At 47.9% G+C, this 13,541-nt stretch overlaps 1 protein-coding gene across 5 annotated transcripts in view; it reads right to left on the bottom strand.

Moving 5' to 3' along the window:
• Nucleotides 1-13,541, bottom strand: part of PRDM16 (PR/SET domain 16) — a 539,129-nt gene that overhangs the window by 84,158 nt on the left and 441,430 nt on the right. For all 5 annotated transcript variants that reach the window (XM_075906566.1, XM_075906569.1, XM_075906568.1 and 2 more), the window contains one exon: nt 1,131-1,265. In XM_075906566.1, coding sequence (XP_075762681.1) covers nt 1,131-1,265 — 135 coding nt within the window. The remainder of the gene's footprint in view (nt 1-1,130; nt 1,266-13,541) is intronic.

Genomic DNA, 13,541 nt, shown 5'->3' with positions numbered 1-13,541 from the left:
GTGCGTATGCCTCATGCAAAGCCATAATACTTTCTCTGTGATGTCATCTGCACAGTAACCAAGTGTGATGTCACAAACAGAATGCTATGGCTTGTGTGTGTTTGTGATTGGGCAGTAGTGTGCGTGTGTGTGTGTGTGTGTGTGTGTGTGTGTGTGTGTGTGAGGAAAGGGAGCTGGCAAGTACCAAATGTTATATGTTTGGATTTTTAGATTTTCATCAATTGAAAATTTCAGAGTTGTGTAAAATTACAGTGTCAGCAAAGTACTATTTCATGCCAGTCGACATAAAGAGTAAAAAAAGTACAAAGCTTTATAAATTATTAAAATCTAATTAACATCAAAACATGCCGTAGACCATCCTTGTTTTTACTATTCATTTGCTAGTCTATTTGTAACCAACCTAATTCAAAAGTTCCAAGCCCGGGATTTTGAGTCTAATACATTCTGAAGACATAGTTTTTGACAGCGCTTAGCTGTAAATTTCAGTTATTATGGATGGAAATACTTTTATTGGCTTGTTTGCATATAGTGAAATTGACGTCGACTGACTTTCGCCAATAAAGATCAAATCTTTCCATGCCTAAATATATGGAGGGAATGGAGAGCTAATTCACATAAAATAAAATGTAAGCATTAATGGGACTGTGGGTTCAAGTCCCACCTACTACCTCCCCCCCACACCCTGAGGGCAGCCGGGCAGCTGCCACCAGATTTCCGCAGATTGGAGCTAGCATCAGCTGAAGGTAGGGAAATGGGGGGGCTCCCAGTGACCTAAATCTTGAAGAGAATGGAGGAAAAATACCAGGTAGGAGGCTGCTCCTGTCATACTGTGAATTTGGTCCTAATTCCAGAAATACCACAGATCTCAGGAGAAAGTCTAAATTCATCTTGTTCAAGTTTGATTCCCTGACCAGAGAAGTTCAGAAAAGCATGCAGATTTGAGAGCTAACATCTCAACTGACTGTAGTAAACATGTCCTCTGAATTTTCACACGGGGAGGTTTTACTTTTCCCCTACATACAAAGCAAATCTGTATTTGTGAAAGTGATCTGTGGAACGTAGCAACCCAATAATTGCCACAGCCATAAAAAAACACCACTTTCGAACGGCTCAGCTGAGCAGAAGCATACCTGATCATTAATGGGACATACAGCTAGATTTTGTTCATCACAGGAACAGGCCACCCGGATGTATTTCAGCCAATTTCCAGCTCCAGTCTGATTAGCATCAGCACAGAATTTCTCGTTTCCCAGGTCATCAGCAATCTAAGGACAAAAAGGATGAAGAAGATGTTTTTCACTTGATATGAAATGACAACAAATTTGGAAATCCACAAGTGTGAAATGTTCTTTTATGATTGTTTGCATTGCTGGGCCCCCAAACAAGAAAGAAAGTTAGAGAAACAGCTTGTTAATTGACATGTCTGATAAAGAGATACAAACTGAATAACATCAGTTATTTTACACAGCTGCTTACATCCCAGGAAAGATTATCAGTGTAGAACCTCCACATGATCACATCCATAAAACATGCCATGAATCGTGAAATCTGCTCTCCTCCTGTGGAATCTGGTTGTGTGTCTTTCCTGGAATACACAGATTTCGCAGAATTTCTCAGCTGGGAGGTGCTGGCCCAGAAAGGAATTGTGGGGCATAGTGGGGTCCACACAGTTATTTTAGGAGGATCACAGTATTGCCATCCTTAGTTCTGCGCTTGTTTTTAGAGCGAGGTGGCCACAGAGCCACCAGCAGCGGCGCCAAAGAACGGGTGGTAACACCAGACCTTGTTACCCTCGCTTCTGTGGCTGCTGCTGGCAGAGCTGGGCTCCCAGCCAGCAGCCACCGCTCTCCAGTGGCTCAGCTCTGAAGGCAGTGCTGCCACCAGCAGCAGTGCAGAAGCAAGGGTAGCAGTCCCGCAACCCTTCCTGCAATAACCTGGCAACCTCCCCGATTCCTTTTGGGGTCAGGGACCATATAATGAGAACACCATGGAATTTCAGGTGTAAAGAGCTGAAAGTCTGAAAAGTATAATTTGTTAAAAATACGATGACCATGAAATTAACCAAAACGGACTGTGAATTTGGTAGATTGCTAAAAATGAGCAATGAAAACAGAGCTCCATTACCCACATAGCTATTATAACTAACCAAGTCACCTTTTCTGAGCTGGTTTCTATGAACTATCTAGGGACTTACATGGTTCCGTTGCCATGATATCTGTTTCTGTTATTAGGTTGAAAAGAGGCTCACAGCACAGGTTGAACCTCTCTAGTCCTGCACCCTTAGAGCCAAACCAGAAATTTGATGAGCCATGGGAAGTTAATTTTGTCTAGTAGCGTTACCAACCCTTCCACTGCTTAATGGGATCTGAGAAGACATTGAGGGGTAATTTAGAGCTAAATAACAGCACAGAACACTGAGAGCCAGGACTGGTGGCTGTAAACAAACTTTATGGGACCAGAGGAAACTTGGCCACATTCATGATAAATGGCCATCTGACTAACTAAAATTATGCCGGACCATGGATTTTGCCAGACCAGAGCGTGCTGGACTAGAGAGCTTCAACCTGTACTTACTACTGTAAACAAAAACCAAACGAACAAACAACCAAGAAACCCCCACAGACATTCAGTTCTTCAAAAACAAACCGGGGGGGGGGGTGATAAATGGGCTATTTTCTTAAAATTGCAAAATTAAATATATAAATAAAGGTGGGCAGCAAACAATTCTGTCCTCAGTTATACTGACCCTTCTGCAATGAGCTAGAATCACTAGAAAACCCAGAAGGATGCTGGTGTAAGGGAGATATATGGGTTTTGTGATTCAAAAAGGACATTTTAAAAACATGAGTCTTTTGGCGTTTGCTTTCTTGAAGCAGAAAAATAACAGTTTCACCATGTAGAGATCAGCCAGTACTGAACATTTCACACCACAGTATGTTGTTTTGTTCCAGCATCTCACACAAAATAATCGTTACCGCATCACACAGAACTACGGTATCTAATGGGTGAGAAGGAAAAAAACAAAACTAAAAAAAACTAAACAAAACCCATGGCATAAAATGGTTTTAATCATGTCTCACTACGCTTGACTGTCCCTTACAGATGTGTTATTTTTTAGACCTATATTTCCCTCTAATTAGGGTATGTCTACACTGCACACTTATTTCGGAATAAACTATTCCGGAAGATATATTCCAAAATAGCTTATTTCAAAATAGAGTGTCCACACTACAGGGAAGCATCAAAATTAGTCTGAGGCAGACTCCCTTAATGTGGACATGCTATCTTGATTTAGAGCCCCAGGAAGCACTGGAGAGAAATTACATAGAATGGCTCTGGGGAGGACTATTTCAAAATAGCTATTTCAGAAGAGGAGTTATTCCTTGTGGAATGAGGTTTACAGAAGTTGGAATATGCTGCACATTATTTTGAAATAACGGAATTGCTGTGTAGATGCTCGCATTGTTATTTCGGAATAACGCTAGTTTTCTGAAATAGCAGTGCAGTGTAGACGTACCTTAACTCTCATAGATCCGGTAACCTTGCATGACTATTTAAGCCACGCAAGGTTCTCGGAATGTTTTCCAAGAAATTAATTCCTCATCGGCATGATAATTCCATCTATTTCTAAGATGGAGGAACTGGGGACATAGGGTGGAACAGAAGAGTTAAGTGACATGCTGAAAATACCAATGAATCGGTGGCAGGGTTGGAAATCAGAAACCACTGGGCCAGAGTCTCAGCAGGGGCAAATCAGCATGTGGAGTTGCACACCATTTGAGGATCTGGATCCATGAGGCCCGATGTCCCGCTTTCTGCTCAGAACATTAGACCGCACCTTCTTAAACAGCTGCATTATCAATGAAAAACTGGGGAATTGAAGTCAGAGCAGGGTAATCAACAGGCAGGCCACAGGCCAAACATGGACCATCAGATGCTTTTGAATGGACCCCAACATCTTTTTATTTACTTACATAAGAACGGCCACACTGGGTCAGGCCACAGGTCCATCTAGCCCAGTGTCCTGTCTGCCCACAGTGGCCAATGCCAGGTGCCAGAGAGGGAATGAATAGAACAGGGAACCATCAAGTGATCCCTCCCTTGGTACTCATTCCCAGCTTCTGACAGAGGCTTGGGATACCATTCCTGCCCATCTTGGCTAATAGCCATTGATGGACCTGTCCTCCATGAATGCATCTAGCTCTTTTTTAAACCCTGCACTTTCAACTCCTCAAACTGATAAAATACAAACACGCCTCTCCGTTCATTTTTTTTTAATCGAGAGAATTCTGGTTTCATGGTTGTGCTACTGCTCTGCCGTTTTCCTCTACTAGAAAAGAAGGCTTTAGGCCAGCTGATCCCCACTATCCCAGCACCCTGTAAAAGATCATTTTATTGACATCTACAGCAGAGCTACTGAAGAGGTATCCCTCTCTGCCTCTTGGATTCAGCCACAGTGCTGGTCTTCACAACATCCTCTGGCAAGGAGTTCCACAGATTGTGTGCTGCATGAAGAAGTACATAAGAATATAAGAACGGCCATTCTGGGTCAGACCAAGGGTCCATCTAGTATCCTGTCTGCCAACTCCAGAGGGAGTGAAATGAACAGGTAATCATCAAGTGATCCATCCCCGGTTGCCTACTCCCATCATTATTATTTCTTTTTCATGCTCGCTGAAGTCTGGACCTGGGCTACATTTGGACTAAGAAACTTGGACCTTGACAAAAAATAATTGGCTGCTGCTGTGTTAGTGTTTGGCCTAAAGCTTTGTATAAAAACTTGATACTGATGCTTCAGTGGAAATTTTCTCCTTCCTGTCAGAAAGTGTTTGCATGGGAACATGTAAGCGGGAGAAAATAACAATATCCACGTGTACTTTTATTCACGTCCCACTTAGGTGCAACCCTGGTCATTGTTTACTGCTTGTTGCATGCCTGTGCTGTCCGCACCCAGAGGTGTATCTAAACCCGGTGGGTTATTCTGCATTCAGAATCGCTTTTCCTGGCTCTGTCACATGGCAAAGGTAAAACACCAAAGGCCAGAGGAGAAGAAACTTCGTAAGAATTGCACACCCAAAAGTTTATTACGGTTGCAAAGTGACTCCTCCCCACATCCAAGTTGCCTGTGCAACCTTAATTAGTGCCCTTTGGTGTTTGCATTCTTAGGAGATAGCCTTTAATTACAGAGTCATATTTTTTTCCCTTTACAGGGCCTCAGCCTCACTCAGTAAGCAGCTCTCAACATTTTGTTTTCTCCTCCTTGTGTAATGGACGGTCCCCTGCCTCATTTCCTGCGCACTGTTCAAACCATGCAAAGAGGACAGAATTTTTATTTTCTTCATGGACTTTTCAGCAGCCGGCGTCACTGGGTGGAGCCACCCCCAACGGGAAAGAGGTTCTTTGCCTATAGGTTGCAAAGATATTTGCCGCAGCAGCAAACACTTAGGAGTTCTGGATCCCACGCCGAGCTCTGGAGCAGCGCGTTCTGTTGTGCTCATAGATTCTTCTGCCTCTTTCCACCAAGCTGAACTCTGGGCATGATCTCCTCCAGTTGGTCCCTTTGCCAGGCCTGTATTTTCCCTGCCTCCTCCCACTGTCCTAATCTGGTCCATTTCAGTCTGGACTCTTCAGGTTGTTCACAGCAGTCCGTTTTCTTTGCCCCTTGCTCTGATCTCACGTTCCTGCTCCTCCATGTGCCCAGACAGTATAGGAGAGACAAATGTCTTGTCTGCAGCTCCCCGGAGCAGGACTTGTCGGGAAAGTCTGGTTCAGCCCTAAGCTGGAGTCATGGGTGACAGGTGCCTCCCCATACTGTGTGGGGAACAATCTGCCCAGTGATTCCCACCTGGGGCTGCACATTCTCCCCAACTCACTTTTTCTCTGGGGGCTTCACCCTTCTCTCCTTGTGCCTCCCCCAGGATGTCTGCCCACTTTCCCCAGACACTGGGCAGGGAGTGGCAGAGTCACTTCTTCCTGATGGAGCCTGGCTGGGAGGCAGCAGCCACTTCCTCCCTGCCTGGGCCTGGCTGCTGGGGGCAGACAATCAAGCGAGCCAGAGGCCCCTTTCTCTCCACCCTCCATGTTAGGGCTCACTTGGCCCCTGTCGCCAGCAGCTAGGGTGGCGGAGTTTCATGCAAAAGGTACATCCCTGACACAAAAAACACCAGTCCCTTGCCAAATGTCAAGTCTCTTCCTCCAAGATGAGGATGGTAGTGATTTAGAAAAGGTCACCACAATTTTCTTTAAAATATGGGCAAACCAACATCTTTTCCCTGGTCTCATTCTTGGAAGTGGATGATCTGTGCTAAGCTGAAATCTTCCAAAACATTCAGACTAAGTCAGACACCCAGCATGACCCAGCATGGGGGTAGCCTGCAAACTGAACCCTCATCCCTTGCTCCACACCAGACCAATTATTTAAATGACAAAAAATGAAACTTATTTGATCTAAGGACCCAAGCAACACCAGGTAATCATGCTAGTCTATTACCTATTTTAGATTGTTTGATCAAGAACTCCTCCTAAACAATAAGAGCCAGGACCACCAAATTTGGCATAGAGCTTCCTCTTATCATAACTTAGAGAGGGTCCAGTGAAGGGTGACCAAAAAGATTAGGGGGCTGGAGCACATGACCTATGAGGAGAGACTGAGGAATTTGGGTTTGTTTAGTCTGCAGCAGAGAAGACTGAGGGGGGATTTGATAGCAGCCTTCAACTTCCTGAAGGGAGGTTCCAAAGAGGCTGGAGAGAGGCTGTTCACAGTAGTGACGGGTGGCAGAACAAGGAGCAATGGTCTCAAGTTACAGTGGGAGAAGTCTAGGTTGGATATTAGGAAAAACTATTTCCCTAGAAGGGTGGCGAAGTACTGGAATGAGTGACCTAGGGAGGTGGTGGAATTTCCATCTCTAGAGGTTTTTAAGTCTCGGCTTGACAGGGCCCTGGCTGGGTTGATTTAGTTGGGATCAGTCCTTCCTTGGGCAGGGGGCTGGACTTGATGACCTCCTGAGGTCTCTTCCAGCTCTATGATTCTATGATTCTATGATTCTAACCCGAGTCAGCACAAGGGTTTGGTTGGATCAGGACAATGGGATGGCCTGGAATGGGATTGCTTCTCAGAAAATCAAACAGAAAAGAGACAGAATCCCCAAATCAAGTACAGTCCTCAACACTGACCTACTTGAGCAAATGTTGAAAGAGACTGAACCAAGTTGAGCCAGAAAAATAGGATGAACGTGGACTAGGATTGCCTCTCAACAAACCGTACAGAAAAGAGATAAGAGAAGGAGCCATTTGGAGCCATGATCTGCTTTGGCCCAGCTAAATCAATGCTTAAGGTTTGTAAGCTAGAACACAAAAAAATACACCTGATGGAATCCCGTTTAAAAAAATTACTAAAATGAACTCTGTAAAAATCACACTGTATTTCTGAAAAGACACAATCCTTTCAAGAAAGCTTGTACATTTTCCTTTTATTCCCCGCCCCCACCAAAATAGGTTGAGTTAAAGCCCTGAGCAATGCCGGCTAAATCTGCTACAGGTTGCACCTCTAAAATCCAGAACTCTCTGGCCCATCAACACCCTGCCGGACCATGGATATTGCCGGACCAGACAGCCCCCGCTGACCAGGTTCAGGGGCTGGGCTGGTAGAGGGGAGCGCAGTGGGAGCAGGGCCGGTATGGTAGGGAGTGCAGTCCCGCCTGGTTGGAGGCAGTGGGGCCGGCAGGAGCTGGCAGCACAGTACCGGCTGGGCTGGTGCAGAAGGGAGCATAGCCCTGCCCAGGCCAGACGTAGCAGGGCCAGTGCCTAGGAGCTCAGCCTGGACTGGAGTCTGGGAGTGCAGCCCAAGCCAGCGGCGAGAACACAGTCCCAGCCGGAGTCAGTACCCTGGGGAGCGTAGTCCCAGCCCCGCATGGGAAGCACAGCCCCGGAAGGGCTGAGGGCAGCAAGCCTGTGGCTGCGTAGGGTTGCCAGGTGTCCGGTATTGACCTGGACAGTCCAATATTTTCATCTCCTGTCTGGTAAAAAAAAAAATTAAGAAAATACCGGACACCTAAAATGTCTGGTATTTTCTGATATTTTCCTGGTCAGGAGGCAAAAATACCAGGTGATTACTTGGTTCCGCAGGGGAGCTGTCCAGCCTGCAGCAGAGACAAGATGGCGGATGGCCTGTTAGGGTCAAAAAGCCTCAAAATCATTTCTTAAAGGAGCCATGCTTTTTTTTTTCCTCAGCAACTTTGGTCTCCCCCCTTTTTTTTCTCAACAGAATCTTTTCCTGGGTGTTTTTTTTTGGGGGGAGGGGGGAACTCAGTATTTTTGGTTAAACCATCTGGCAACCCTAGTGGCGGGGAGAAGGATGGACCTCCCCTGGTCCTGAAACCTCCATTGTTTGGGACCGCTGAGGTCCCGAGGGCACCGGGCCAGGGAGGGCCCACCTGTAGAGGGAAATATCAGGCAAGCTTAATAAAAGATGGTGCTGTCACAAGGAACAAATTTCCCTCCCTCCGTCTTTGTCCTGCCTTCCCTTGGAAACTCCACTTCAGCCCAACCTCCTGAAATACTTTGATAGAAAAACACACACACACTTCCTCGCAGGCCTCAGACCATCCAATGCCATGCGTCAGGCCACGGAGCGCAGGAGCTGTAATTTTACGGGGGTCCTAGACCAGTGCTGGCTTAACAGATTTGTAACCACCCAAGATGCACTGGGTTTCCCACCTGCAGACCAGCATCCCACTTTCAAGAGATGAGCTGCTGCATTTTGCACTCGCCGGAGCATCCAGATGGGCTCGAGTGTTGTGTGAACTGCAATAAACATGCCTTGAGGTTACCAAGGTGTGAACTGCTTTGGTGGGGTCGCCTCAGAGAAGAATGTCACAGATTCTGGTCCAGCCACATACATTTCCACAGTGAAAGTCTGAAACTAACTGTAAAAAATGGTTCTTAACCCTCTGCCTGCCAGAAAGTGCGAGGTCTGGTTTGATGAATGCTTATACCGAAGCCATGGGGCGTCTGAAACTCCCATTGACAAGCAGATTTGTATTAAAGATAAGCGTTAAAATGAAGATACAGGTGACAGAACAAGGAGCAATGGTCTCAAGTTACAGTGGGGGAGGTCTAGGTTGGAGATTAGGAAAAACTATTTCCCTAGGAGGGTGGGGAAGCACTGGAATGGGTTTCTTAGGGAGGAGGTGGAATCTCCATCCCTAGAGGTTTTTAAGTCCCAGTTTAATAAAGCCCTGGCTGGGATGATTTAGTTGGGATTGGTCCTGCTTTGGGCAGGAGGCTGGAGTCGATGATTCCTGAGGTCTCTTCCAACCCTAGGATTCTGTGATCTCTAGCATAAAGGCTATGTCTAGACTGGCATGATTTTCCGGAAATGCTTTTAACGGAAAAGTTTTCCGTTAAAAGCATTTTTGGAACAGAGCGTCTAGATTGGCGCGGACGCTTTTCCGCAAAAGCACTTTTTGCGGAAAAGCGTCCGTGTCAATCCAGACGCGCTTTTCCGCAAAAAAGCCCCGATCGCCATTTTCGCTATCGGGGTTTTTTTGCAGAAAACAAATCTGAGCTGTCTACACTGGCCCTTTTGTGCAAAGGTTTTGCGCAAAAGGACTTGTGCCCAAACAGGAGCAGCATAGTATTTCCGCAAAAGCACTGACAATCTTACATGAGATCGTCAGTGCTTTTGTGGAAATTCAAGCGGCCAGTGTAGACAGCTGGCAAGTTTTTCTGCAAAAGCGTTTGATTTTCCGGAAAAACTGGCCAGTCTAGACACAGCCAAAAAGTTCAGATGTTGGGAAAGGGTTTTTCTTTTAAGGGGGCAGTTCTCTTGGACCTGGCGTGCATTTGCCACCACTGAGTCGATCTATCCTTGAGAAAATGATTCTCACGTGTTGAATTTGTGTAAGAGGCGCGTCTTCTTCAGTCACGGATGGGGGCAAAGGCACTAGATACGTCTCTGCCTCCATGTCCCTCCCCCAGGGTGCCGCCTGACTTGAAGATGCTTTTTGAAAAACACAATTACTATCTCACTGGCTACTCCCACCGCCCTTCATCTCTTTGGGTGAGTCTCAATCGATGACGTGGTCTGAGCCGTGTAAAAGGAGGCCTCGCAAATGGTAGGACTACATTGTAGAGCAAGGGCGGGGAAACTTTTTGAGTTGGGGGCTGCTGACCCACAGAAAAATCAGCCAGGGGCTGCACACAAGTGAGACGGGCAAAAAAACCCAACCAACCCCTCATGGACATGGTCTTTGACTGCGAAGGAGAAAGAAGCTCCCCATATTCCCCTCACACACCAGAACCTGGGATCCAGCCCACTAGATTTTGTGTGCTCCGTGGTGGGAGATTGGGGGGGCTGGAGAACCAGCACAGGCTCCCCCGTGCTGGGGGAAGCCCTGAGCTTTGGGGGCCAGATGCAGGCAAGCCGGGGGCTGCATCCGGCCCCCGGGCCTGAGGTTCCCCACCCCCGCTGTAGAGGAAAGTGTGTTGTGAATGAAGGTTCGCTTCCTTGGCTTTAAATCTCAAGAAAGTTGGGACACCTCAGCATTGAACACACCTGAGTAGCTGACCCAGGTTCTCATGCAGGCTCGTATTTGAGCAGCGAACCCGAGTTAAAAGCAGCGTCGCTGTGCCAGCTCTGTAACCCAAGTGAACTAACACATGTTTGCTGACTTAAGAGGAACACACCCTTTCGGCCGTGTGGACATACCTGAGGGGGCAGGCAGGGTGCTAAGACACCTAATGAAAATTCTCCAGGTAACAAAATCAGGTTGAGAGTTTGGGTAGAAACTGGAAGGTAATGAGCAAATCAGGTGACATCTGGTGATGTTTCCCGCCCTCAGGGCTGTCGCCAGGTGGGGCAGGGCCAGGGCAACCCCCCTGCTGCAGGCCCTACCTCACCCTTCCCCAAGCTCTGCCCCCACCTACCTTCCTCCTAGAAACGGGGCCTGGCGGATTACCAGGGGTCTGGGGCAGCAGTGGGCTGGGAGAGGGCTGTGGGGCGGGGCAGAGAGGAGCAGGCTGCCTGGCCACTTTGGCTCCCACCGTCGTGGGAAGTGAGGGGCAGCGACTCCTGAGGCTGCCCCTCACCAGGCCCGTAATACCCGCTGGGTCCCTCCCATCCATAGGAGGGTTTAGAACAGTGATCTGTGGATGGACTCTGAGAAAGCGGCTGCCGGGCTGCTCCAGTTTGTTTCTTCACCAGCTCTGTAGCCATGGAGCCGTGTGACCGGGCCGCCACGTCCCACGGCTCCCTGTGGCTGCAAACGGCGAACCGCAACCAATGGGAGCTGGTAAGTCAGGGGTGGGGAACTGAAGGCCCAGGGGCCGGATGCAGCCTCTGGCTTGTCTGGATGTGGCCCGTGAGGCTCAGGACTCCCCGCAGCTTTGAGGAGCCCACACTGGCTCTCCAGCCCCCCAGCTGCCCCACCACAGGGCTGGAGCACACAATCTACTAGGCTGGGCCCCCCTAAGCTCTAAAGTGTGAAGGGAATGTGGGGAGCGTCTTTCTCCTTCTTAGTGGGAGCCATGCCAGCCAGGGGTTGGGTTTTTTGCTTCTCACACTTGTGTGCCGCTCCCGACTGATTTTTCTGTGGGTCAGCAGCCCCCAGTCCACAAAAGGTTTCCTACCCCCGTGGTAAGTAAACAAACCGTAGTGGCCCGGTAGCAGCTCTCTCAGAGCGGATCCGCGGACTACCTTGAGAAACACTGGTTTAGAAGGTCACTGTGGGGCCCTCCAAAGTGCAGGGCCTGGCGCGGCCCCCCCGAACCGTCCTGTGGACGGGAGGGATCGGTTCACCCTTCACAACATTGTCAAGGTGGATTGCGCACGACAAGCAATGACAATTTGAATAAAGCCAAATGCTGATGAGGTTCTGTCACATAAGACAGCAATACCCAAGACTACCGGCATGATCCAAATGACAAGCTTGTGCTTGCTGAGGGCTGGGGAAAGACATTTCAGGGAGGGCTGGTTGCACCCAGAACACCGATCAAATTTGCTGAAAGACTCACAGTTCAGAAACCACAGAGACCCTGGGTTTTATAAGCTAACAAAGGCCAGGCTAAAAAAAAATCATATGAAGCTCACTGATATTTCTGAAATCCAAATCGAAACTCTGGGGGCGTGAAATCTCATGAACCAAAACCGGAAAAAATGTTTATGCAAAACCCTGAGAACTGAAACCCCTGTTTTTCACACACTCCTCCTCCAGCCTGTAAATAAACGGAGGCGACATGAACAGCGGTCCAGCAACACCACCGACCTGGGTTTTTGTCCAATACTTTACCACAACGTGTGTTTCTCTGCCTTTGATTGAAAATAAAACCTGCCTCCTGGTGCAGTGTAAGACAGGTGTCAAGTTCAGGGTCCGTGGGTAGTGGCAGGCAGGCTGTTCCTCCTCTTTTAAATTGGAGAGTTTGACTTGCTCTGGTGTATCCCGCGGCCGGAACTGAGACAAAGCTGGGAAAGGTTTTGTCTGGTATGAGACGGGAGATGCCTGTTCAAGGAGTTTGCTGCTCTGCCCCCTGCTGGTGTGGCTTCATGCTGGTGGGAGTAGAACCTCACTCTACTCCTGGAAGTACCGAGACATCGGGGGTTCTAGGGATGCCCGTGTGGCTACACTGGGGACGGCGCAGTTTTGGAAGAAATTAATACAACTGATGAACATACAGCACACACCGCTGAAAAGGAGGACAGCTCTTGTTACTGCTTCTTCATACGGGGGACTCTGTCCTGCCTATCAACACATTCAGGGCTTGCCTACGTGGTGAATGAGTCTGCAGTAGAGGGATATAAATCCTAGCACATCCTTGCATGTTGTGCATTCAGTGGAAATCGCTGGCGGGCACTAAAAAATCCCCTACCTTAATCAGTGGCGGCCCATCAATACAGGTGACCTAGGCAGTAGCCTAGGGCGCCAAGATAACCGGCCATTGAAGGCTTTGGAGGCAGGGGCGCCAATCGCGTGCCAATCGCGTGTTTCACCTAGAGCGCTAGTTGCCAGCAGCTCGTCTAGGGACATTCCTGACCTTAATGTAAGACTGTTTAAAATGAGGTCGACATGAGCGTATGTAACCCACATACCTAAGGTGTGTCTAGACTACAGGGTTTTTTCGAAAACAGTGGCCTTTTTTTCGAAAAACTTCCACTGCATCTAGACTGCTGCCACGTCCTTTCAAAAATAAATCAAAAGAACGCAGCAGTTTTTTTGACCGCGGAAAACCTCATTTTACGAGTAATAACGCCTTCTTTTGAAAGTGCTCTTTCGAAAAAGGCGCTATGTAATGCAAACTATGCTTTTTCAAAAGAGAGCATCCAGACTGCCTGGGTGCTCTCTTTCAAAAAAGGGGCTTGCTTTTTCAAAAGTATTCATTGTAGTCTAGAGACGCTCTTTTTCGAAAGAGGCTTGCAGTCTAGACGTAGCCATAATGTCCCATGCAGTGGCACCTAGAACACAGCAACAGAGAAGAACAAGAGACCTCTAGAGCCTAAGCTGAGAGCCAGCTGGCTTTATAACTCAAGCTGTAGAGGCTCCTATACT

The sequence above is a fragment of the Pelodiscus sinensis genome, chromosome 23 (genome assembly GCF_049634645.1).
Source record: "Pelodiscus sinensis isolate JC-2024 chromosome 23, ASM4963464v1, whole genome shotgun sequence".
In the NCBI taxonomy this organism is placed as follows: Eukaryota; Metazoa; Chordata; order Testudines; family Trionychidae; genus Pelodiscus; species Pelodiscus sinensis.
The sequence above is the reverse complement of the archived record's forward strand: the minus strand, read 5'-3'. Positions and strand labels throughout refer to the sequence as shown.